The following is a 25,987-nucleotide window of genomic DNA, read 5'->3' as shown; positions in this document are numbered from 1 at the left end:
TCCATAACCACCCATAACCACTGTACTGTAGATCGGCTAGTTGAACTATTTGAAGATGTTTTTCAAAAAAGTAAAATATGGCTCATAAGTTCAGAGTCAACTCAGGTCCACTTTACTAAGTCAAGTGAGGATATTACTGTGTGTGTGTGTGTGTGTGTGTGTGTGCGTGTGTGCGTGTGCGTTTGCGCGCGCGTGTGTGTGTGCACGCGTGTGCGTGCGTGTTTTTGTTTTTTGTGGGGGGATTTTTTTTGTTTGTTTTTATTGCATTTCGTTTTTTCTTTGTTGTTGTTAATTTTTGCTTATCCAGAGCCAAAGCCTTAGTAGAAGAACAAGGCCTTGTCCCCCTAGGGTCCAGGTAATGGGCCCAGTACCAAGGGCAAATATACTCCTCTATTTCTGACTGTTTGACTGGCCTTTCTGCTTCCATACTTTATACTGGAAGATGCATTCCCAGCGAAATGGCAGCTTCAGCTTTTCCCTCTCAGTGTGCTGCATTGTGTCATCTTCTGTTTTATTATTATTATTGTTATCATTATTATTATTATTATCATTATTATTATTGACTTCTTATTGCAGTGGTTCTCAGACGTTTGGTTTACATTGTGCCACGACGGAACCCCATAACTCTGAAAGTGTACAAATGTCACCGAATGGACCCATAATTGTCCACTCGGTTCCATTTGTACGCTCTCAGAGATACAGACTTCTTAGGGTCCATTTTGGTTCCTAACATATTCGCTTATAGGGACCCCCTGGAACTCTCCAAAAGACCCCTGGGGCGGGTCCCGGCCCGGGCGCCGATTTGAGAACCACTGTTATAGCGTCATGATATTTATTATTATTATATTTATTCTTCCTCATTATTGTCGTCATTTAACCCCATCCACACCATTACACCAGGGCATTGCATGTCCAGCTAATCTGAACTAAATATTTCCAGAGAGACACTCTTCTTCTACTCCACAAAAGTTATTGAACAAAAATATCCACCACTCTCTCTCTGCAATAAGAGGTCCCAGCAAGCCCGGTCAGGACCTGCACCAATCAATCAGTGACGTCTCGATTGGGGCCAGATCAAGTCAAACCAAGACTATAGTCAGATCTGGCCCAGAATATCCCCTGATTTCAACCAACATTATATTCCGCCCACTAAGACAGACGTCCCTGGATGAATCAGAGAGAGTCTGATCGAGGCCAGATCAACTTCAAGTCATGTCATAACTAGCCAGATCTGGCCCAGAATAAGCTATATTAATTAAACTGGTGAAGACGTCCTGGAAATGACGTAAAGATCATCCCATTATGGGCTGTGGTCTGGCCTAGTCCTGAACTTAAAGATCATCCCCATATGGGCTGTGATCTGGCCTAGTCCTGAACGTCACCAGAGGACATCATTTGGCTTGCTGGGTTTTGTTGTCTCTTCACGGAAAATGTTTGCATGATTTCAAGTTCTCTTTTCAGTCAGTTTTTTAAAGAAAGAGTTTTAAAAGTCAAACTATCAATAGAATACATGTTCAGGACGATTCAGGAGCATCTTCCGTAAAAACCTAATGGTATCCTAAAAGCAAAGGTTAAAATAAAAGCCTGGTTCAACCTGTTGGCTATGCGTAGAACAGCAAGAAGATAACGTTAGAATGATAATACCTAAAACATCATGATTGTACATAGTATGCTAATTTTCTGGGAAATAAACGGTACTAGCTCCTTTCACGCCGTTTCACAAATCACAGATTGGGACTTGACTTTTGGTAATGCAGAAGGGTGTCTCTGGACTGTTGGATTTTTACTCTTTCTCTGGAAAATTATTCTTTAGCTTTTGATTTGAATAGATTCTTTGATTTTTATTTGATTTTTTAATTTTTTTTTCCAATGTGACATGAAAGCAGACCTTTGGAAATGTGCAATTCAATTAAAAACAATTAATTAAAATAAATTGAATAATTTCTAAAGTTTGGGGAAAAATCGCAGATCTACAAGCTCATAATGCTTAACGGTGTAACACATTAAGAGCTTATTGTGGACTGGCTATTTTGTAAATCATTAAGAGGTAAGAAATGTTATAGGTCTGGTGTTTCATGTGGCAATGACAATGTTATCGTAAGTTCTCCTGAACACGTTTGAGATCAGATTGCATTTCGCTGTGCAGATAAAAAGTGAACGAATAAGCAAATTGTACCACACAAATTATGGCTGTTAAACCAAAGACATATTTAACCTTTGACGCTTTTTCCATATTTGCATCTTTCATCTTTGATATAAGTGGACCTTTGTGGTTTTTAGTTTGCAAAATTGTCTTGTGTTGATAATTGTTTCTTATTCAGTGTGAAAATTAGGTTTATTATTATAACCTGTGCTATTCAACCTCGCTAACATTATTGATATTTTTTTTGGGTTAGACCACTGGTTCTCATGTTGGGTCTGGGGACCACCAGCCAGGGGTCCCTTACCTTAGCCAGGGGTCCCTTACCTTACCCTTAGGGGTCTGTAAGCCTGAGAGAGTACAAATAACATCACATTTATCTGATTGGGTCATGATCAGACTGTTGTACGTAACCACTTTAACACTGGCATTCCAAGGCCACGTCATTTTAGGCAAAATAAGTGTGTGTGTGTGTGTGTGTGTGTGTGTGTGTGTGTGTGTGTGTGTGTGTGTGTGCGTGTGTGTGGGCGTGGGCGCGCAAATAATGCAAGCCCATGCACAAATAATAAGTTCAAGTTGAGTCTCTTGACATCATTAGATGATGATTGACAGGTGCTGTTTCTTTGTGTGTCAAAGATTATAGCCCAGTCTATAATCTTACAGATGATTGGGTACAATTTGTTTAAGCCTCCTCCTACTGTATGTTGTTTAAGCCTCCTACTGTATGTTGTGTGCGAAAAAAAAGCTGAACTCCTGACTTGCCTTGGATGCCAGCTCTTGCTTTGCTGCTTGCATGAACACAAAGCTATGATCTGAAGCTATGACCCCTTCTCATAATCACACACTAAAACAAGTATGGACTGAAAGCTTAGAAGTTACATTTCTTCTTTTTTCTTTTATCTTTTTTTACCACTTCATCTTTTTCTTTTCCTTTGATAGAATGGTTCACTTGAAGTCTTCCTCTTCTAAGTGCTTAACTTCATGAGTCCATACTTATAGCGTGAAACTGTCTGATTCCACTCAACGGCATGGTTGATTTCATCTGTATTTTTTTATACGATATTAGATATTGTGACTATTATCATTTCAAGCAAGGACATACACTGCTTCCTGAGCGCATCCCCCCCCCCCCCCCCCCCGAGCACTTTACCACAATTTGGATAAATTTGAATAACAATCAGTTCCATTCAATAAACTTTATTTGTCTTGGCAGTGCATTTTATGGCACACACCTGACCCTAAAATCAGTGACCACAAAATGAATGGTCGACCGAGCTATTCCCAATCAGTGGCCCTCGGCCCACAGCTGGCCTGTGGGGATATTGCAAGTGGGCCCCCAAATAATTGGCGGAACACTGCGATTTGATTGATACTATAGCATTCTTTTAAAAATGAAAAGAAACAGTTTTCTTTTCCTCTAAAACATTGTGATACCATTTCACTTTAAAGTGTTCCATTGATCCAAGCCGGAACACAATCAATTGATTGATCATTAACCCATTCTGAACGGGAACCCATGTTGGTGTTAGCATCATGTTATGCTTTAGCTACTGAAAAATAGCAGATCTACAAGCTCGTAGCGCGCCACCGAGTGGCGCGCTACGAGCTTGTAGGTCTGCTATTTTTGAAAAATCGAAGAACGACTGACATTTTTAGAATCTGATCTCAGGTCAGAATGGGTTCATCAGACCAGTGTGTGTCCATAGTGGAAACCTCGTATGAATCTGATCTCAGGTCAGAATGGGTTAAGAATAAATGCACACAGGAACCAGTGTTTGATTTTATAACAGCAAACTTTTTGTTTTAGTCCTAGTCTTTGGAATAAAACTTATTTTTAGCTTTAAATCACATTTTAGTCAACCGAAATGTTTAGTTTTAGTCGACTGCATTTTCGCAGGCCTTCGATGGCGTTGTAAATTTGGCAGATTTTACACTTGGTTGCATGCTGAAAATAGCCGATCTACAAGTACACAACGTGTCGCTAACGATCGGCTATTTTCCCCGAACGCAACCAAACATAAAATGATCTCTTGTCCACTAGTCCCTCGCTATCATTTTAGTCTATAGTTTGTATTTGTTGCCGAGATTGTCAATATATTTAGTCATAGTTTTAGTCATCGTGGCCTAGTTTTTATTTGGTTTTCGTCATTGAATAAAGTACTATGACGAAAATCAACACTACGCAGGAACCCCTGGCCCTGTTCCTTCCTCCTTTTGCCCTCCCTGAGCTCTGTACTGCCCCTCCCTCCCCCGCAGGTCAAACTCTGGTATGACATAACATGGCCTCTGTTCTGCCCTCTACAGGTCAAACTCTGGTATGACAAGGTGGGCCATCAGTTAATCGTCACCATCCTGGGTGCCAAGGACCTGCTGGCGCGGGAAGACGGGCGGCCCAGGAACCCCTACGTCAAAATCTACTTCCTCCCCGACAGAAGGTAAGAGCAGAGACAGATTCTGCTGACGTGACGTGTGTGTGAAATTACCGTACATAGATTAAGCACTTTTTAACTTTACTTGAGTATTTCCATTATTCGATAACTTTCACTATTTCTACTCTTCTACATCTCAGAGGCAAAATATTTGGATATGGATATTATTTAATAATTTAAAACATGAATATCGTATCGTATTGTATATTGTATTGTATTTTTTGTACGTGCTAGTGTGAACGCACCGACACAGAGAGAGAGGGAGGGAGAAAAGCCAAATTCCAGTAAAAAAAACACTTTTGATGACGCAACAACCGGAAATGATGTGGAAAGTTGCACAACAGACCGTGTCCCTCGCCGATATCAAAGAATTAAATCTCCGTCTTTTGGTTCGTCCTGGGCAGACAACGGGATTAATTAAAAAGACGGAGAGCTCCGTTCTGGGCAGTGTTACTGTTAACACAGTGTAGGAGGCAGGCATTTATTTGACTATTATTGGAACTTTGAAAGAGAGAGAGAGAGAGAGAGTCGTGGTCATGTCATTCTCCCAGCATGCAGTGCGTGACGCCGTGGTGTTGTCTGTGTGTGTGTGTATTTTCGTGGGCGTTTCTCCGCCGTGGTTGTAAATAAAAACAGTGTGAATCGTTGCTCCTCCAGTGACAAAAGCAAGAGGAGAACAAAAACGGTAAAGAAATCCCTGGAGCCCAAATGGAACCAGACCTTTATGTACTCCCCGGTCCACCGGCGGGAGTTCAGGGAACGCATGCTGGAGGTCACGCTGTGGGACCAGGCCCGGGTGAGGGAGGAGGAGAGCGAGTTCCTCGGAGAGGTGAGGAGACACGGACACGCACGCGCGCGCGCACGCACCCACGCACGCACGCATGCACGCACGCAGCCACGCACGCACCCACGCACGCACGCACGCACGCACTAGTCCCTTCCTATAACATTTTAGTCTGGTTTTTATTATAGTTGACGAAATTGTCAATATATTTAGTCATCATATAGGTTAATTTTCATTTAGTTTCTATGTAGTTTTCGGCAGCGGAAAAATGTATAGTCGACAAAATCAACACTACGCACGCACGCACACACACACACGTACGCACGCACACGAGCGCATGCATGCTCCTCCCTGTCCGTGCACGGGGAATGTGGGACACTCCCTGCCTGACTTACTGACCTGTCAGCTTTAATCCAGCTGAATGGGGTCAAACTCCTGACGAAGCTCTCGGCCAACGCAGCGGTTTATCCGTGGTGTTCACCCACTGTACTCCACGCCTGACGTGGTGTTCACCCACTGGACTCCACGCCTGGCGTGGTGTTCACCCACTGGACTCCACGCCTGGCGTGGTGTTCACCCACTGGACTCCACGCCTGGCGTGGTGTTCACCCACTGTACTCCACGCCTGACGTGGTGTTCACCCACTGGACTCCACGCCTGGCGTGGTGTTCACCCACTGTACTCCACGCCTGGCGTGGTGTTCACCCACTGTACTCCACGCCTGGCGTGGTGTTCACCCACTGGACTCCACGCCTGGCGTGGTGTTCACCCACTGTACTCCACGCCTGACGTGGTGTTCACCCACTGGACTCCACGCCTGGCGTGGTGTTCACCCACTGTACTCCACGCCTGGCGTGGTGTTCACCCACTGTACTCCACGCCTGGCGTGGTGTTCACCCACTGGACTCCACGCCTGGCGTGGTGTTCACCCACTGGACTCCACGCCTGGCGTGGTGTTCACCCACTGGACTCCACGCCTGACGTGGTGTTCACCCACTGGACTCCACGCCTGACGTGGTGTTCACCCACTGGACTCCACGCCTGACGCTGACACCCGTACTGTGTACTACAAGCATGTGTTTGTTTGTATGTGTGAGCATATATTTGTGTCCCTCTCAGATCCTGATAGAGCTGGAAACGGCTCTCCTGGATGACGAGCCTCATTGGTACAAGCTGCAGACGCACGACGTGGTCCCGCCCCCCCGCTCCTCCCCCAACATGCAACGCAGGGGGCTGCACGGAGAGAGTCCCTCGCGGAGGCTGCAGAGTACGTATAGAACACTCACCCATTCTGACCTGAGATCAGATTCTAAAAATATCTTCTACAGTACATCCTTTTTCCAGTTTTCTGAAAAAGCCATGTTTCTATGTCAGTCGTCAGTCATTTTTCAAAAATAGCAGACCTACAAGCTCGTAGTGCGCCACTCGGTGGCACGCTATGAGCTTGTAGATCTGCTATTTTTCAATAGCTAAAGCATAGCATAATGCTAGCACCAAAAGGGGTTCCCGCCCCAAAATGGGTTAAAGTTCTCCCAGTCTTCACGACAGCAGTCTTCCATATTATAGAAGCATCTCTTGGTACTGAAAATATAGGCCATCTGCAAGCATGCGCTAGCCTGCGATGTGTTGTGAGATCAGCTATTTTCAGTTATTAGTTGTTTTAAAGAATGAAGGGTATTTGACGTGGTCAAACTACAACTGGAAAACATGTTCAGAAGTGTCTTCCATAAAACCGTAATGCTCTCGGATATATATCACAAAATTAAAGCCTCAATCTAGAAAAAAAATAGAATGATAGCATCTAAATATCACAGTCCTATATACAGACTTCATGTAGCTTTATTCCATGCACCTGATTTCAACATCAAAGACTATTAGAATGGGTCAAACTACAGTAGCAATAGAATAGCAATAGAATTCATGGCAGAGGTATATCTGCCATAAATCCATAGCCATCTCGGTTATTATTTGATAACAACAACAGTTACAAAGTCTCAATCTGCAATGTATTCACCTGGTTGGTGGCATGATATAATACCTATAAACATCATACTTCTACATATTAAATTAATTAAAGGATAAGGCAGCCGCCATTGTATTTGTTTCTTATCATCGACATAGCACAGACCAAGACGAATACATTTCACCAAGTTTGGCCAGTCTTGCCAAAACAAATAGAGCTCATATCCTGGAAGTCATGGACCTTTACTTTATTGTCCCAAAATGAACAGGTCCCAGAGCGCAGCTGTTTTGGTGAGCATAATTCATCATCCAGATGAACTTGGGCATTGTAACTTTGTAAGTTTATGAAGTATAACAGCCACTGCTCATGCAGGGGGACTGAAATCGAAAAAGCATTTTGCCGTCGCTTCTTAAAGTTGTTTCCCGGAAGAAAATTACAATGAATGCCCAGCTGGTTCATTGCAATGATGAATTGTGCTGTAATAAACAACAGTTTTGGGACAATAATGTAGTTGCTGCATGACTTCCAGGTTGTGAGTTAAATTTGTTTTCGGTGACGACAAACCAATTTACAGCTAATGTGTTCTATGCCCTTGATGTGAAAGTTGTGAGACTAGCAATTTGTTACACTTTCACTATGTAGGTGGAGGATCAAAATGTTCACGACTGACATCAGTCACAATATGTGTTGATATGTACTTTTGTCTCTGTTGTGCTTGTTACATCAACCTGAATGCTTCTACAGACACAGGCTCCCATTCGTACAACTCAGGTAACACCCCCCCTCCCTCCCTCCCTCGCTCCCCCCAGCCATGGAGCCTTTAAGTGTTACTGTCCTTCGGTTTTAGGACAATGCCTTCTCGTGTTGCTGCTGACGCTCCATCCTTTTCCCTGAAGGCTGCATTTTTCTATTTTATTTATATATTTATGTTTTGCTATAGCTTACATTTATTGCTGTGAGCTGGTGTTGAGATTGGCTTCTGTTTTGCACACCACTCGTTGGAACCAAACTCGGTGTTTGTAATGTAGACTCAAAAGACTATACCAGCTCTGTAACCTTGTGGTTTAGAGTGTCCGCCCTGAGACTGGGATGGATGGGGAGGGTTGGGGTTCAGTCCCCCGGCCGAGTCACATCAAAGAGTTTTTAGTAATGGTACTATACCAGTGCCTCCATGCTTGGCACTCGGCATCAAGGGTTGGTTTGGGGGGTAAGTCCCTGTGACATACTAGCATCATGTCCAGGTGGTGTACTTGTACATTGTGTGACATACTATAGCGTCAGTATCATGTTAGTATACTTTTAGTATACGTCGAGTTTCTCAAAGGGAAAAGGAGCTTGCGGAGACAACCCTGCTGCCTTCCTCCTCTGTGTACCCACACAGCACAGTCCTGAGTGCTCATTTCACCCGTAAAGGGACCATAATTTATTACTCTCTCAGAGTTAAATGAACACTTGGAATTTGCACTGTGTATACAGTATACTGTACCTGTCAGTGTTGGCTCTCCCCCATGTCATATCCTCTGTGTATGCGCCGGTCCACAATCTGTTCCTATGCCTTATTGTGCCTTATGGAACGCTGGTAGGAGGGAAACTCTAGCCTGTTCTTTGGTGGCCTGGTGGTGGAGGTCTTATGGGTCTTCCTGGTCAAAGAGTATTGGGTTGATTTGGAATTTGGTCAATTTGGGAGGGGTAGGGGGGGCTGCAAACCCTTTGTGTCCTCTGTGGTGTTTGTGTTTTTATGTCGTGGCTGTTTTCAATGTTTTTTTTTGTCCCCTTTTAAAAAGAAAATGGGCCAAATTAAATTCTAATCTGCTGCTTCTGCTTGTGTGCCTTAAATATGAAGACTGTACTGTTGGTTACGTGGGATTCACTTGACCTTTCTATGATTGAGTATTATTCTGTAATTATATTATTGCTACTGGACAATGATGTTATAATGATAATGTTACAAAAACTGTATCTAGGTTAGCCCCAATCTCACCCAAACACGGTGGAATTGCACGGATAATTGGCAATTCCGTACTACATACAGTACTGTACATGCCTAGAAAAGGTCTTCTATCCACAACCATAACGTCTCCTTTCATAGCCTTTTCTTTACCTCTACTCACACACACTCACTGTATTCACTGAATGGATATGGGTATGGGTCCACTGACCTCTTATTTTACTGCAGGACTGTTTCAGTGTATTACTTTATTTACTAGACCAGAGAGTTCAAGGTCCTTCTGAGCGTGTTCTGTGTGTGTCAGAGCGAGAGTGAAAGAGCCGTAAAAAAGGGAGAGGTTTCTGGTCGTCTGTAGACGAGGACGTTAGGGGAGGAGGTGCTGCCAGAGAGAGAAGCACTTTTCTGGAAGAAAAAAAAGCACCAAGTGTCCATTTGATTTAACCCGTTTTGACCTGGGAACGATTCTATAAATGTCTTCTTAAAAAGCTACCGTATGTTTCTGTGTCAGTCGTTCTTCAATTTTTCAAAAATAGCAGACCTACAAGCTCGTAGCGCGCCACTCGGTCGGCGCGCTATGAGCTTGTAGATCTGCTATTTTTTCAATAGCTGAAGCATAACATAATTCTTACACGAAAAGGGGTTTCCGCCCAAGATGGGTTAAAGTTAACTGATAGGGGTGGGGGGGTGCTTTAAAATGAGGCCAGGAGCGGGATAAGGTGACTTGAAGGATGAAGAGAGCCAGGCCAATAATATTCTCCAGTCCCCCCCCCCCCGTCCCCCCCCCCCTTATCCTCACGTTTCAAATTGAACAATTGAATCTGTCATCTTCAATATGGGCCACGGCTCAGCTTGAGGTGAGATCTGGATCATTTTGTTACAGTTATTTTCTATATATTGTCACTATCGGGGGGCATAAACCTCATATCTCCGTCATGTATATTTCAACTTTTTTATATTTTTTGTTTGTTTCAACAGTTTTGCACATATACTGTATATAAGGTTTCCATTAAGCGACAGCGCTGATATATATCAGGAGAAATATTGTTTTGGCTTGCCGGTCGGTGCCCGCTTGCATTTGTGTGCAGCACGCCCGGGGATGTACAGGAGAGACAGTGCCATCTGAATTCATTGCGTATATAAAGATATACATGGTATATATAGTCCCGGACGCACTTTGAGACGTCACTTTAACCAATAAAGATTAGGTGGGTCTCGACGTACGGCGTGCGCTGGGGGTGAACGAGACCAATGTAAATTAACTTCTCTCTCTCCTCTCTCCCCTCCGCTCTCTTCCATCACCCTCTCTCTCTCTCTCTCTCTCTCTCTCTCTCTGCCTTGAAGGATCCCAGAGGATAAGTGACAGTGAGATCTCAGACTACGACTGTGAAGATGGTGTCGGGGTAATAAATGGTAAGACACACATACATATTGATACGCCCACTCCTCTTTGTCTATCCTTTGTTGTGATTCCCGTGATGGAGGCAGGAGTCTAGAGAAGGTTATGAATCCATCACCAGTGTTAATAGGGTATATGAACCTGCGTTTACATAACACCATATCTAGGGTTAACAGGGTATAAAGCAACGCTGCAGCATGTCTCCCTCGGCACTGCCTGCTTCCACTGCTCTCAGCTGTGTACTGTACACCCACGCTGCAACATCACTGCCACGCAACGGAGAGAGAGAGAGAGAGAGAGAGAGAGAGAGAGAGAGAGAGACAAACAAAAAAGTGGATAGGGAAAAGACAGACATCAGATGTGTCAGAGATCGAGGGAGAGAAAGAGAGAGAGAGAGAGAGAGAGAGAGCTTGAAGAGAAAATCAGAAAGAGAGTCAATTGCTGTAGCGCTCTATATTCGCAGAGAGACAGACAGACACACAGACAGACAGACAGACAGACCCCCCTCCCAGGGCAGGGATTACCCCCCCCCCCCCCCCCCTCATGTCCCCCCACACATACAGTATATAAAAGGCAAAACTAGACATAGATTTACTAAGGTGAGGCCGGGTCAGCTATTTAAAATGATGATTTGTTAATTGCATGGTCTTCTTTCTGTCAAGTTCAGTATTCTATGTTTCTATGGCTTATTGTGCATATTGCATATATATTATATTTTTATTCCTTAGTCCCTGTATCACTGTTTGCAGCTATATATGTTACTTCTTAGGCTATGTATCATGCCGTTGCAGTGGTACTACTTTAGGTATCATGGCAGTGTCATTGAAGACATTAAACATTGCATGCTTTGTCTCTTTGACATATCAGACATTTCTCCGTCTCATTCGTTAACTGCTGCACCGTACTGAGGACCATAGCCTGTCAGACCCTGTTAATTGACAGTAAACGCTCTGGTCTTCATACTGCGTGTGCTTAAACAGGCAGACTCTACCCAGGCGTGAACCCGCACGTCAAGAGGAAGAATGCATTTAATTAGGTTTCTGCACGCAATTGATTGCAGACTTGCATTGTTAGCTGTATGTTGGGAAGAAATAGCAGACATGGCAACCCCCCCCCCCCCCGCCCCTCATACGCATAATTACATAATTATACCGCATTTAGAGGGTTTCATGCCTGACTATTGAAGTTTTGATTTAACAAACTAGTGGACCGGGGTGGCCACATCTGTGTACACAGTATGTTATTATTCAATTAATATAACTGCCAATGTAGCTATTGGTAATGCCACCGCAAATATTACTTTGTCAAAATGCCTTGAGCGAAGGTTAACGTTGCTCTGTCATTACCGCCCGTGTTTTGTTCTGATCGTACTTTTGATTCACGGTTAAGTTTAACTCATTTTAATGAGCTATACACTCTATTGAATATCAATCAACTTTAATAGTGCAAAGCATTGACCTTAACCGTAGCTGCTAGCCACGTCTGATTATCGGGTAATGAACTCTTTCAAGTTCAATGGACTAATCACTCTTGCAGGGAAAATTCATTATAATATTTCTGATTCTTTTTTTTAAGGCTATTTTCATGTGTAATGCACAGTGTTATCACAGTGAGTGAACCACACCTTTATTGAAACTTAGTCCTCATTTATTTGAATCTAGGGACTCGGCAAAGTATAAAATGGAAAATCCATCACCTGCACCTGTACATTTAACATATAACTATTAGAAGGTTTTGTCCCAAACTGCTAGGCCTGCACATTGTGTAGTGTGGTTTAAAGCAAAGTACACATTTGGGAGGAATTAGTCTGCACTACAACATGAACGTATTTCAATGTATTTAATTTATACTTGTGCAAACTATGTACATATATATTGAACTTGCTGTGTTGCTTGACACAACATTAGGAGAAAAGGCGTTGGTGTGTGCCGTGGCTGGAAAGGCGCACACCAGTAGTGCTGAGGTGCTGCAAAAAACAAAGAGAGGTTGCACAGCTCGTAGCCGCGATACAAGCAATGATAGGAAACCAACGTTACTTTCAACCTTACACAGTGGTGGTTGATTGCCTTTGTCAAAAACACAATTAAGGTATTTTCAAGACGGGGAGTGTGTGACGCAGACGGTGTCGCCTGGAACAGTGAAAGGTCTGCTCATGAGCGTACAAAAAGTGCAACACAATTCAGGTCTAGTGCACGAAACTGTGCACGTGCGCGACAATTTCACGGGACCGCGCCCACGACAAAACGCTTGCGTTGTCGCCCCCCTTAACCTCTCTCCAAAATTAACGCACGCCTCTCATTGAAGATGAATTGCTAGACGCGTGAGTCGCTGCCCGTCTGAAAAGGCCTTTTGGCTTCAAACTCTTATATTGCCGGTGGAATAAAAGTACCTGTCCAAGTGTCCCTTTTCACTCTGGTTCTCTTTTGCCCTCCTCTTCCTACATTCTTCTGTCTCTTTCCCATCCGTCCTCACCCTCCCTCCAGACTACCGGACAAACGGTCGAGACCTCCAGAGTTCCACCCTGTCCGTCCCAGAGCAGGTGATGTCATCCAACCACTGCTCCAGGTCGGCGGACATCAACCGGGCACGTTCGCGCTCTCCCAGCGTCCCCCCGCCTTCCAGGTAACCACATGGTTATTACGTCTGGCATTTCAGATTCACAACCACGATCACTTTTATTGTCACATCGTCACTCGTTGACATGGTGTAAAGAAGTTGGTCAAATTGTTACAGCTTGTGCAAGCTCCATTATTTGTAGTTTTCAGCAAAAAGGAGTTGGGGGTCAGAGAGAGGGAGAAAATCACAGGAAATTAAGAGTTATAAGCATTTATATACATATACGTAGCATGGAAAAGTAGCAGGCATGTACATGAGTTTAGACATAAGGTGGAAAAAGTGGAAGGTCTTTACATGAGGTGCAAAAATAACCAGGTATGTAGATGAAGTTAGACATAAGGGGCCCTATTTTGCGTGTCTTAATTAACTACAGCCAGATCTTATGTCTTAACTTTTAGTGAGCAGGGCTCTGGTTGCCTATCATATATGCATGCATGCACCCTCCATCACCGATAATTCCTTTTCGCTTTATAGCGTTTTATAGAGGGAAAATAAAATCAGAATTCATACATCAAATAAACAATAAACATAGACACAACCAGAATTTTTAATTATAACAATCACTTGACAATTGCAAGAGTATGGCTTAGTTATACTGACTGGTGTCCTACAACCCCCCCAAAAACTGTTTGCACGTAAGGCACGGACTGAACGTGAGAAATGAATCTCTCCCTCCGTTGCTTGGCGCTTTCTGCGTTGATTATGGCACTTAAGACGTGGTCCTGACAACGTCTTAACAATATGCGGTGAGTCTTGGTAAGACATTGTGCAAAATACCAGATACGCATAGTGCCCTTAATTAACATATAATCACCCCCCGTGCTAAATTTGCTGGCGAGTCTTAAGTGTTTGCAGTCCGCACAGCTCGCAATTGTTATTGCGCATAAGATGGTGGTGGAATTACTTAATTACTGTCTAAAGGCCCTTGCGTTTATTTATAATTTTTGTTCACCCCTTTCCTGGAAAAAAACCTGCAAGGACCTTTAGACCTGGAAATAAGACATGCAAAATAGGGTGCCAGAGTAGCAGGTGTGTACATGACAGAGTAGCAGGTGTGTACATGACAGAGTAGCACAAGAGGTACAAAGAGATGGCAGCAGCTGAACTACAGTACATGTGTACTGGAACGGTATACATGTGTGTGCTAAGTGATAGTTCACATGGTGTTAAAACATTATTTTTAAAAAGGTAATTACAGTACATGGTAATCCTTTTCTGACCAATGCTTTCCGGGTAATTGTGATTTTGTGATCTGTTATTTCCGCTCATCTGATGATGGTAATGATGATGATGATGATTGTAGCATTGTGTGTCTTTGTGTAAATGACCATCCAATTTACAATTGCATTTGCGACGAGCCATTGTTCCCATATTGGATTCTACGCAAATGATACGCCAGATTATCTCCACAGTACTAAACCCTCGGTGTTAATTTATCCACTCGTGACTCCGAGAGAGTAAAAAAAAAATTGAATGGTCCATTTGGTTCCATTTTGTACACTCTCAGCGTTAAATTCACACTGGAGGATTGTCGTTCTTCCGTCGTTTCATGCATAAAACATGGAGCCGAGACATATCCTCCCCTGGCCCATAGCGGGCAGTGTGTTTAGTGCACACCACGGCACTTCCAGGGGGGTGATCCAGTCCGCTTCTGTCATACAGCAGAGGTCAGGAGCCAGAATACGACCCTGGCGGTGGGGGGTCAGAGTACAGCTCTTCCTCTAGACTGGACCACCCCACTGTGTCCGAAGACAGCTACTCCCCTGACAGGTACCCCCCCCCCCCCCCCCCCCCAACACCTGAGCTTACACACCGCGCTGGCTACTGTATGCTGGTCAGCACTGCAGCACACACACACACACACACTGGCAAATCCTCTGTGTTCGTTTTAGCTCTGAGAGAGCATAAATGGAGCCAGAGAGAACATAGGGCAGTTTTTCCATTTGGTTCCATTTGTACACTCATTGAGTTGAGGATTTTTACCGTGCACATGCATGTACATAATGCGAGCGTGTAGGGCTGGGGCAATATATCGATGTTATATCGATGTTGTGATATGAGACTCGATGCCACCTTCATTGTCATGGTAATATCTTGACAAGTATTGTCTTGTGACTCTTGTCATCATTTTCAGGAACTTACCTATTATTTTCCTTCACCCACTCAATGTTTTGTGAAAGAAAAACAGTCCGAGTCCACAATGTCGTTGCAACATCGATATCGAGGTATTTCGTCAATTATGACTCGATTATGGTCCATTACGGCCATAATCGCCCCCAGCCCTGCGAGCATGCATGAACTAATGCAATGCAAATGCGTGTGGGTGCCGACATGCAGCTACGTTATGCAAAGTGGCCTTTTGCCTTCCACTGCCTTAAGACCAGCTCAGTGGTTACACTGCCTTAAGACCAGCTCAGTGGCCTTGTGGTTATAGAGTGTCCGCCCTGGTGTATGGGAGGTCCGGGATTCAGTCCCCTTATAACATGGTCCCCAAATGGCTCCCTGCTTCGCATTCCCTGCGACATACTAGCGCCATGTCCAGGGGGTGTAAACTCTTTGGAAACAATCTTTTCAGTGTGGCTGTGACGCAGTCCTAACATTGCATCCTGCTCTCTTCCCAAGAAACTAAAAATATGTACCTCTGCTTCCTACAAGCTCACATGCAACGTGTTGTGGGTTTGTAGATCTGCTATGTTCGGCATGTGACACCGTCATATTATGACGGACTAGTTTAATTCGTTTTTTCTTTTTTTTACCTACTGTGGCTAAGCTGTGACACTTTGCGATTGGATCATAGTATGATATTTTAGTATCATATTGTAAACAGCAAATTTCTGATTGTTTAATAATGTGTTAATGTTTTGTTAATTGTTGATTTATTGTTAATAGGTTTTTTATTTATATATCAACATTTGGGCTTGGGTGGAATACAACTTGACTGACGACGAGAGCTGTTTCACTTCTCCTTCCTTCCGCTGTTTGGAAATCTCCGAAAATGTGTACCTAACCTTTTGAAAAATATCAACAAATGTGTCATATAAATATGACACATTATAAGGACTATATTATAGACCTTATAATGTCACTCACTATATTAATACTACCTGGTGAATCAATGCATGAATGATCAAGGGGGAAATGGTCAGTCATGCTCGATCAGCACACAGATTTCTGTAAGACTTCGTTGGTAAATGTCTGTCCAAGACTTCAGATTACACTCACAGCCTTGGCACCGCTACGCCTTAGCCCCCACCTCCCCACCCCCAACCCGCTCTAATTAACTTTATTTTATATTTCAGAAGCAGGGCCTACATCAGCTTTCAATACACAGGAAATGCACTTATCTAAATTGTCTGTGACAGAAACTCACGTGACTTTCAGTGCCTTCAATGTAACAACATTTCAGTTATTTTTTATTTATTTTATTTTTGAAAACAGCTGGAAATGACACACAAACTGTGTCATGGGTAATTATGTAACTATGGAAGATGGAATTATGGAACAACATGACATATCTTTGAGTTGTGCTAACATGAATGAAACCTATGTTTTTTTTTTCTGGTTAGTATATTTTGATGATTACAATCAGAATAATATTATTTCTTTGTATGTTTTTTATTATTATCATTATTGTTTTTCAGTCCAAGTCTAGTTTGAGTTATCTTTTAACATGTATTTATGTATATGTGAACTTGTGAAATCTCACCAGATAATGATATGAGATAATATATAACTGTAGGTAATGTAATCATTCAGGGTGTGTGGATGTGCTCTGTAGCTCAGAAGGATCTCTGCTGCGTGTTAGTCGGTCATCCTTCTCCAGCGTGGCCACTGCTGGTTGGTTACGAGGCACGACATCCATATATCTGTACGTGGCCACAGCTGGGGAAGAGTCTCTCTCTCTCTCTCTCTCTCTCTCTCTCTCTCTCTCCAATCTTGTAGATTGTCTTATTTTCACTGTTCAGCTTGGGCAAACAAATATATTAATTTCTCTTTTGGGTCACAGCCGGGCTATAACGTTTGGGAACCACTTTCCTGACCTCATGTATTTCTAGCACGCTGCATCTGCTACATTCTCTCTACCTCCTTGTCTTCCATCCTCTCCCTCTAGTCCGTTCCTCGACCCCATTGAACCATCTCTCTCTCCCCTCCTCCTCCCTCCACCGTGTGGCTGCAGCAGCCATTACCTCACCCTACCTCCTCCAAGCAGACATACAGAGCCTCTCCATGAACCTGAACAGGAGAACCCCAGGTAGAACCTTCACCTGAGAACGCATGTTTCTATGGAGAACCCCGGTAGAACCTTCACCTGAGAATGCATGTTTCTATGGAGAACCCCGGTAGAACCTTCACCTGAGAACGCATGTTTCTATGGAGAACCCCGGTAGAACCTTCACCTGAGAATGCATGTTTCTATGGAGAACCCCGGTAGAACCTTCACCTGAGAATGCATGTTTCTATGTCTGAACAGGAGAACCCCAGGTAGAACCTTCACCTGAGAATGCATGTTTCTATGTCTGAACAGGAGAACCCCAGGTAGAACCTTCACCTGATAATGCATGTTTCTATGTCTGAACAGGAGAACCCCAGGTAGAACCTTCACCTGAGAATGCATGTTTCTATGTCTGAACAGGAGAACCCCAGGTAGAACCTTCACCTGAGAATGCATGTTTCTATGATCCTGAACAGGAGAACCCCAGGTAGAACCTTCACCTGAGAATGCATGTTTCTATGATCCTGAACAGGAGAACCCCAGGTAGAACCTTCACCTGAGAATGCATGTTTCTATGTCTGAACAGGAGAACCCCAGGTAGAACCTTCACCTGAGAATGCATGTTTCTATGTCTGAACAGGAGAACCCCAGGTAGAACCTTCACCTGAGAATGCATGTTTCTATGTCTGAACAGGAGAACCCCAGGTAGAACCTTCACCTGAGAATGCATGTTTCTATGTCTGAACAGGAGAACCCCAGGTAGAACCTTCACCTGAGAATGCATGTTTCTATGTCTGAACAGGAGAACCCCAGGTAGAACCTTCACCTGAGAATGCATGTTTCTATGTCTGAACAGGAGAACCCCAGGTAGAACCTTCACCTGAGAATGCATGTTTCTATGGAGAACCCCAGGTAGAACCTTCACCTGAGAATGCATGTTTCTATGTCCTGAACAGGAGAACCCCAGGTAGAACCTTCACCTGAGAATGCATGTTTCTATGTCAGTCGTTCTTCGATTTTTCAAAAAAATAGCGAGTCTACGTTGGCCAATAAACTGTGCAGATGGTACGTCTATTAATGCTTATAGGCGTAACAACGGGCCTAAACAGCAGTCAAGGGGTTCACACCAAGCACGATGACTATAACTAACTATACCTATAAAGACATAGTTAGTGGATGGCAGAGTCCACACCTATGACGATAGCAAAGACGATGGTGACCGATATAGCTATGGTTGTAGTTGTAGTCCTCGGGGTGAACTGTAAACAGCCTTTTTAGATAAAGAGGGAGATGAGTATCACAGAGAACATGGCTCTCTTTCTTAGCTAGAAAGCTGCTGTTCTACCCAGAGCATTGACTGGACATTGCCGGTGCCATCATTGCCTAGCGTTCAGGTATATATATTTATCCTGTAGATGGACAAATAATGTGTGTCAGTGTAGACTGTAGAGAGTCCCTACAACACCCATCCAAACCGACACACCGTCATCCACCCCGGTATCTACTGTGCATTCTCTGTCTCTCTGTCTCTCTCTCTCCTCATTTCAGAACCATGAACTCCGTAGAAGCATTCTTTCCACACCCGTTATTATTCCGAACTTTATAGTTCAATGTCAATGATATTATAAGGTATACAGTCCATTTCCTGGACAAATTAGATGACAAATAATTAATGTTGTATTGTTTGATTTGATTTCAGTCGGCAAATAATCTTCTGTGTCAACACTGTGAATGAATAAGTGGTCTGTATTTTTAGTTTTTTTTGTGTGTGACATTTTGTCCAGCAGAGGAGGTTTCCTGTGCCAATTACGTTGAAATGTACTCCTATTATACTTGCATATTATTACATACATTTTGTACATACTGTACCTACATTGGTATCGTAGAAATGGATGTGGATCAAATCACGGCAAAGAACAGAATCTACCACCAGGAATCCTTTTATAGCTAGAAGGGTATATTATTCCAACACTTTTCTTTTCCACATTTTTATTTTCTCCGCTTCGGCCGTCCCTTTCATTTCTTTCTACGTACTGAAATACTGACCCGTGTGTTGATATATCTTCTCGCCAGCCGCAACCACCGTGTGTACCCCCCCATGTGCCGAGAGGAGGCAGTCCGGTTACTGCGCTCCACTAGGATGTGCCGCACCAATTCGGAAGGCGCCTACTCTTCGTCCGACTTTGACTACGAGAGGTATCAAACAATGGCAGCGCCACTCTTATATATATATATATTATATATCCGTGCATCCGACCATCCGTCGTCTTGTGGTCTCCCTCTCCTGAGGTTGTCGTCCCTCCGTTTATCTATCTGTGACCGTTGCAACGTGATGACGGATAATGATATCCCTGTTTTTGTTTGTTTTTGTGGGGGTACTATAAAACGTCATCACACGTTGTGTGTAGAATATAAAAACACACACAACTGCCTCTGTCTGCATGGTACTAGTTTAGTCACCGAGGCCTTGAGCTCCCTCTAATGTGGACGGACGTCAACTGTAAAGTACGCACGTTTGGTTGTACACAGTATTATGACGGACGGCTCCGCAGATGTACCTGTTGTATTTTGTTTGGACGTTCCTGTTTGTGTATGCCGTGTACAGTACAGTGTATACCCTGAGCGGTACACTGGGGCAGTCCTGTCTGTGATTATAGTGTATGAATGTTCTGTGTGATATTATTATGGGCAGGTCTTTACCGCTCGCTCACCCATACATCAGCATCTCCATCTGATACTTCTTTATGAGCGTACAGTATGCTCTTTCATTTGAAGTTCTCCGTGCAGGGACAGCTTATATCGTGTGTGTGTGTGTGTGTGGGGGTGTGTGTGTGTGCGGTGGTGTTTGTGTGTGTGTGTGTGTGTGTGCGGGGGACCGGGGTGTGTGTGTGTGTGTGTGTGTGTGTGTGCGGGGGTGTGTGTGTGTGTGTGTGTGTGAGGGGGTGTGAGAGAGAGAGAGAGAGAGTCTGGGCCGCCTGCCATGGTCCGACCGTTCATCAATAATTTCCAGTGGTGGAAAGTAACTTAAGTACTGTACATGTACTCAAGTACTTAAGTACACATTTTCGGTACTTTTACTTTTTATTGGAGTATTTCCAAATGACAATACTTCTACTCCGCTACATCTCTGAGGCACATATTGTACTTTTTTAACTCCACTAAAATTATTTAAAAACTCTAGTTGCTATATAGTTACATTTGCAGATTTTGGATAGCCAAATAGCCAATCTATTCTACAAGCTGCTATTTACTCTTATACTTTTTTTAGAATTCCGGATTACATTGTAGTATTCATACTTTTACTTACAGTACGTAAAATAATTGGAGTACTTTTTTTCCACCACTGAATCACACCCCTGTCCCGTCAGGTCCTGTCAGGTGCTAGTCAGTTAGCAGCATGCTACCGAAAAGTGTGACCTCCACCCCCCAACACCAGCACCCCAAATGACTGTTCTCCGTCTCCTTCTACTCTGGCCTGGCTGTCAGTCACAAATGGCATGCCTGTCTTTCTCTCTCTATCTATCTGCCGTCTGTCTGTCTGTCTGTCTGTCTGTCTGTCTGTCTGTCTCTGTCCTCTCTCTCTCTCTCTCTCTCTCAAAGATAACAGTCCTTGTAAACACAGCCTGAGAGCCTGACTGACTTTACAGTTAGTTATATCAGGTTGTTGTTGCTTTGTCAATTCTAGTTTTATGTTTATAGTTTTAGTATGACCTTGCCAAGGAGAAGATTCAATTTCGCTCTTCTTCTTCGGCTTAAATGGAATGGAGAGAGAGAGAGAGAGAGAGAGAGAGAGAAAAGAGAGAAAAGAGGAGAGAAAAGGGCACACAGAACGGATGATAAAAGGCCTGTGGAAAGAGTGTGGACATAGAGCAGTGGTTCTCAAAGTGGGGTCCGGGGACCCCCAGGGGTCCTTGAGGGAGTTCCAGGGGTTCCCCAGCCACATGATAGTTTTTAACCAATTCCCCGGGGGGTCCGCGGGTGTAAATCTGGGGGTCCATGACATGAAAAAGTTGGAAAACCACTGACTGACATAGAGGATGTGGAGAGAAGAACAGTAAGGTAACCCTTTGCCCGAATTAGCGATGCGGCGCGAATAAGCGACCCGAAAATGTGAAATATTTTGCCACCGAAATGCGACTCATATATGAGATTATATTCACCACTCCTCTCTGGAAAAAAGCTTATTATTTGCACGAATAAACCTTAATGCTGGTGGAGTTTGAAGCTCTCAGCACCTCTTAGTTTGACGCATAGTAGTACAGTAGCGATCCCCAAGGATTTATTGTTCTTTTCTGACTTAATTGTTGTGTTGCTAAAATGTCTATAGATCTCCCTAGAGTTTCTCTGTCTGGGACATACTGTACTGTACAGTACAGTACAGTACAGTACAGTACCGTAACCACAGCCACCGCAAGGCCACAAGGACGCCAATATGTTGTGCTTGATGGAAATCACACAGGAATACAGTGCAACTGTGCAATGCCCCGTGAACCACAATCTACAGTAGTAGTATCAGAAGTACTCCTACTTTTTACTTGAGTAAAAAGTAGCATTAATAGGTTATTAATAGTAATAATAATGACCTCTATTTGTAGTGCAAAGTTTACTCGAGTCAAAAGTACAAAAATATTCCCATTAAAATACCATATGCTTACTTCTCGAGATATCTCGAGAAAAGCTATTATTACCATTTTTTTTACCATTAAAGAGCATTCATTCAGCTTTAATAAATACATTTAATAAACCAACGAGCAACGAGTGCCACGCTACGAGCTTGTAGATCTGCTATTTTTGAAAAAATCATGAAAATGTGGCGCAAATGTTTTGAATAATTATATTCTTTCAGAACGAACGTTTTTAACTCATATCTTTGCTTCTGGGGGGGTTGTTCCTGGAACAACAGATGGGGGTCGGCGGCCAATTACCGGTACATATACCGGTATGTTTAGCGGCCCTTGACATGAAAATGTTTGAGAAGGCATTTTGTAGAATCGTCCTCAGGTCTAAACAGGACAATAATGGAGATAGGTGGTTTCTACAGCAACAACAGAAAAAATGTACTTAGTTTACTTTCCAGTCCTGAATGCCCAGCGAAGCACAAAGGAAGGAGTTTAGTCCCTTTATCCGTCTGCCAACACCTAATGAGTTGTGTGATTCATAACAGACATTACCTGCACCGTCCACAGCCCCACAATAAACCCCTGACTGTAATGATTACCTGCACCGTCCACAGCCCCACAATAAACCCCTGACTGTAAATGACCTCGGGATGGGAGCCCAGTAATGATTATGACGATGATGATCATCATCACCGTATATATTGACCGCGATAATAATAATAAAATAAATAAAACAAACAAAGGAAAGGTTGAGGCTGCTTAAGGACAGTGAGCGATGTTGAAACCCTGTTTTCAGTGGCGGGAGGGACGCCACGTGACCTTTCTCCGTACTTTATATCCCGCGACTGCACTTGATCTCAGAGGCAAATTGTTGTTCTTCTTAGTCCACTACTATTATTTCAAAAGTTAGTTTGTATAGGTTTATGTCATTTATACAAAACATGCATTAACCAATTTAGCTCGGTTATAATTTGTCTATTTGAAAATAGCTGATCTACAAGCTCCCAACACTTCGGCATAAATTGGCATAAATGACATGACATGACGCGAGCATGTGGATCAGCTGTTGTTTAAAAGGTGTGACAAAAGTCTAAACATTTTAGTTTAATTTGGTAACATTTGAAGCCTTTTGTACTTTCACTTACTGTATAACAGAGTATTTCGATATTGTGGTATTTGCTACTTTTACCTATACCTATACCAATTATTATTATTATTATTATTATTATTAATAATAATAATAATATTACTACGATGGTGTTGGATATTGTTTGTTTTGTTGGGTTATTTTTTGGTTTTTGTATAATTTATTATTTCCTAAATTATTGTTTATTTTTGTTTATTGACTGCGGAAGCTTTCCCCACAATAATAACAGAAAATATACTAATTTAGTAAAGAGCTCTGAGGAACTCCAGTCAACCATATGGGGTTTAAATCTGAGCACTTCTTGACTTCCACCACTACTATTGGTCGGGAGACAACAGGAAGAACCTCCTCTACTGGACAGATGTTTAATTTTAACTTAATTGTTCGCCCTGCTTTTAGACACTACAAGACTGTCACAAGACAAGAGCCACCTGTTCACAATTATACATTCAAATGTACAACACTGGACTGACCTTCTAAAAGGTCTTTCCAATGGGCTTGTCTGCAGCCCCCGATCCGGTACAAATCTGAACAGTTCAAAGAAATCTTTTAGTGTCTAACACTGGCTCACTTGGCTGCTGTATTTTATCTGATCTGTTGTTGTTGTTGTTGTTCTATAGTGTAATGCAGTGGATCTCAAAGTGGGGTCCAGGGACCCCCCCAGGGGTCCTTGAGGGGGTTCCAGGTGGTCCCCAGAAAAATGTCTTAAAGATGGAGTGCCATGATTTTTGTAGTTGTTCTGTTTTGTGGAGTTAACATTACTCCAATGGACCCTCAGGTGTGGTTAGAATATTGAAATCATGTCTTCCCTGTGAAATTTCTCAAAAGGCCCAATCGAGATCCAGGTCAAAAGGCCCAATGGAAATGAAAGTGATATAGTGACATCACAATATCATCCCCTCCCCTAACCCCTTCCCCTTTATCATACAACAACAGCTTTGGGTGTGGCTTCAGTTCAGGTGGATCACCACCCATCTTTCTCCTAGTATCATCATAGAATCACGGCACTCCATCTTCGAGCTCACAACGTGGCGCAGTGCGACGCGTTGTGAGCTTGTAGATCTGCTTTCAAGAAAGATTTGGAAAAAATATATACCGGTATATATATTCTTAAAACATTTTAATAACACAAATCTTAGATGGGGTGGCACAAAATATATCGGATGGGGATTTGCAGCCAAATATAATATGAATGTTTGGGTCATTGACGGGAATAGTATCGGATGATGAAATTGAGTTTATTCTATCAAACATAATTTAATCGTGACGACTATAGAAATGATTGAAGGCAGTGAGTGACTATTAATACCTTACGTACAGTACTGTATATAAACTGATTAGTTTAATGTTTTACATCTTGTTTATTGTAATCAATCTTCGTATTGTATTATACAGTATTATGTATATGTTCAGTATCAAGTGGGTTGATATGATTATTAGTATTGCTTATTCTGGTTATGTTTCCCTGCAGTGCCTTTTATACAGTTTGTGTAAAATGCATTTTTTTTGTTTGTTTTTTTGTTTCATGCCAAATTATGTCATAATTATGATGCCTTAAGTTTTTTTACAGCTTTCTAGGACGACAAGATCTGCGTCAACCAATTGAATTGAACGGGCCAAATATGCTGGATAAATCTCAATAGCACTAGTGGGGCTTCCTAAAACCTCACGTTTATATGAATGCCTTATATTGGGATTTGGCTTATTGTACGTCGTATACACATCACCTCATGTATTAAAGGTAGAGTAAGTGATTTCACTTAAGTCAAATATCACTAATTTTTTTGTTTTGTTGTGATAATCCTCTCTACTATAGAGTGTGCTGACCATATAAGGAGTTCCTCGCTGTCCCCAGTTAACCCCTGGGGGTCAAAACACCTTAGGTTTCGTTTTTGACTCTCTATCCTGATTGGACGAAGGCTTAGGTCCCACAGCCAAAAACGAAACCTAAGGTTTTTTGAGTGAAATCACTTACTCTACCTTTAAATAGAAACCGACGTTTCGACCTCAAAGAGATGTCTTCAGAGATGGAACCGTCTGTGTCTGTTTAATATATGTCTGCATGGTGGATACGAGTGTGCAGCCCTTTATCTTTATCTCTCTATAGTTTACTCTCCAAGGCCAGCAGCACCTCACCAACACTCCTGTTGGTCCAATGCATCCCATTCCATCCCTCCCGCGTTGTGGGCGCCCCTCCCCCCCTCCCCCCACTGAGCAGAACCTTGCCTTACATCTTCCCCACTGGACCGTTTCAGGAGCCACGGAGCCACCATGGATACTAGGCACGAGTATCACGCCCGGTCCCGCTCGGCGGACCAGCGGCCCACGATAGAGCGGCCCGCCTCCCGCTCGCGCTCCACCGAACGCCCGCCCCACCAGGACTCGTCCATCGGGAGGTCCATGCCGTCTCTACCGTCCGGGAGGTCCGCCCCTCCCTCGCCTGCCTTGACGAGGTGTGACCCCGTCCCGTCCCACCCCACCCCAGATACCAGCCCCCTTGGTTCTCAACGTCGTGGTCCCCGGGGGACGAAACAACCCCTAACTGGGAAGTGTGCAAATGGAACCAACCGGGAACCTTACAGTTACAACAGGGTCCATTTTGGTTCCATTTGCACACTCTCACAGACTTGAGCCCAAACCACACCAATGGGTCGCCATGCAACTCCTGGTTGCAACCAAACGGGTTGCGAGTAGACGCATGTTGGACGCATGTAGTTGCAAGGAAGCAACCA

At 43.3% G+C, this 25,987-nt stretch overlaps 1 protein-coding gene across 1 annotated transcript in view; it reads left to right on the top strand.

The window, feature by feature from the left end:
* LOC308318956 (regulating synaptic membrane exocytosis protein 2-like) overlaps nucleotides 1-25,987 on the top strand; it is a gene marked incomplete at both ends in the record, with an annotated part of 267,580 nt that overhangs the window by 165,148 nt on the left and 76,445 nt on the right. Inside the window, 9 exon segments of the mRNA XM_080768695.1 lie at nucleotides 308-355; nucleotides 4,445-4,575; nucleotides 5,206-5,398; nucleotides 6,473-6,620; nucleotides 8,061-8,087; nucleotides 10,606-10,674; nucleotides 13,144-13,282; nucleotides 19,563-19,685; nucleotides 25,511-25,708. Coding sequence (XP_080624821.1) covers nucleotides 308-355; nucleotides 4,445-4,575; nucleotides 5,206-5,398; nucleotides 6,473-6,620; nucleotides 8,061-8,087; nucleotides 10,606-10,674; nucleotides 13,144-13,282; nucleotides 19,563-19,685; nucleotides 25,511-25,708 — 1,076 coding nt within the window.

This window comes from Protomyctophum bolini, assembly GCF_963924005.1.
Source record: "Protomyctophum bolini genome assembly, chromosome: 7".
Classification (NCBI taxonomy): Eukaryota; Metazoa; Chordata; class Actinopteri; order Myctophiformes; family Myctophidae; genus Protomyctophum; species Protomyctophum bolini.
This window is presented reverse-complemented; position numbering and strand designations above follow the sequence as displayed.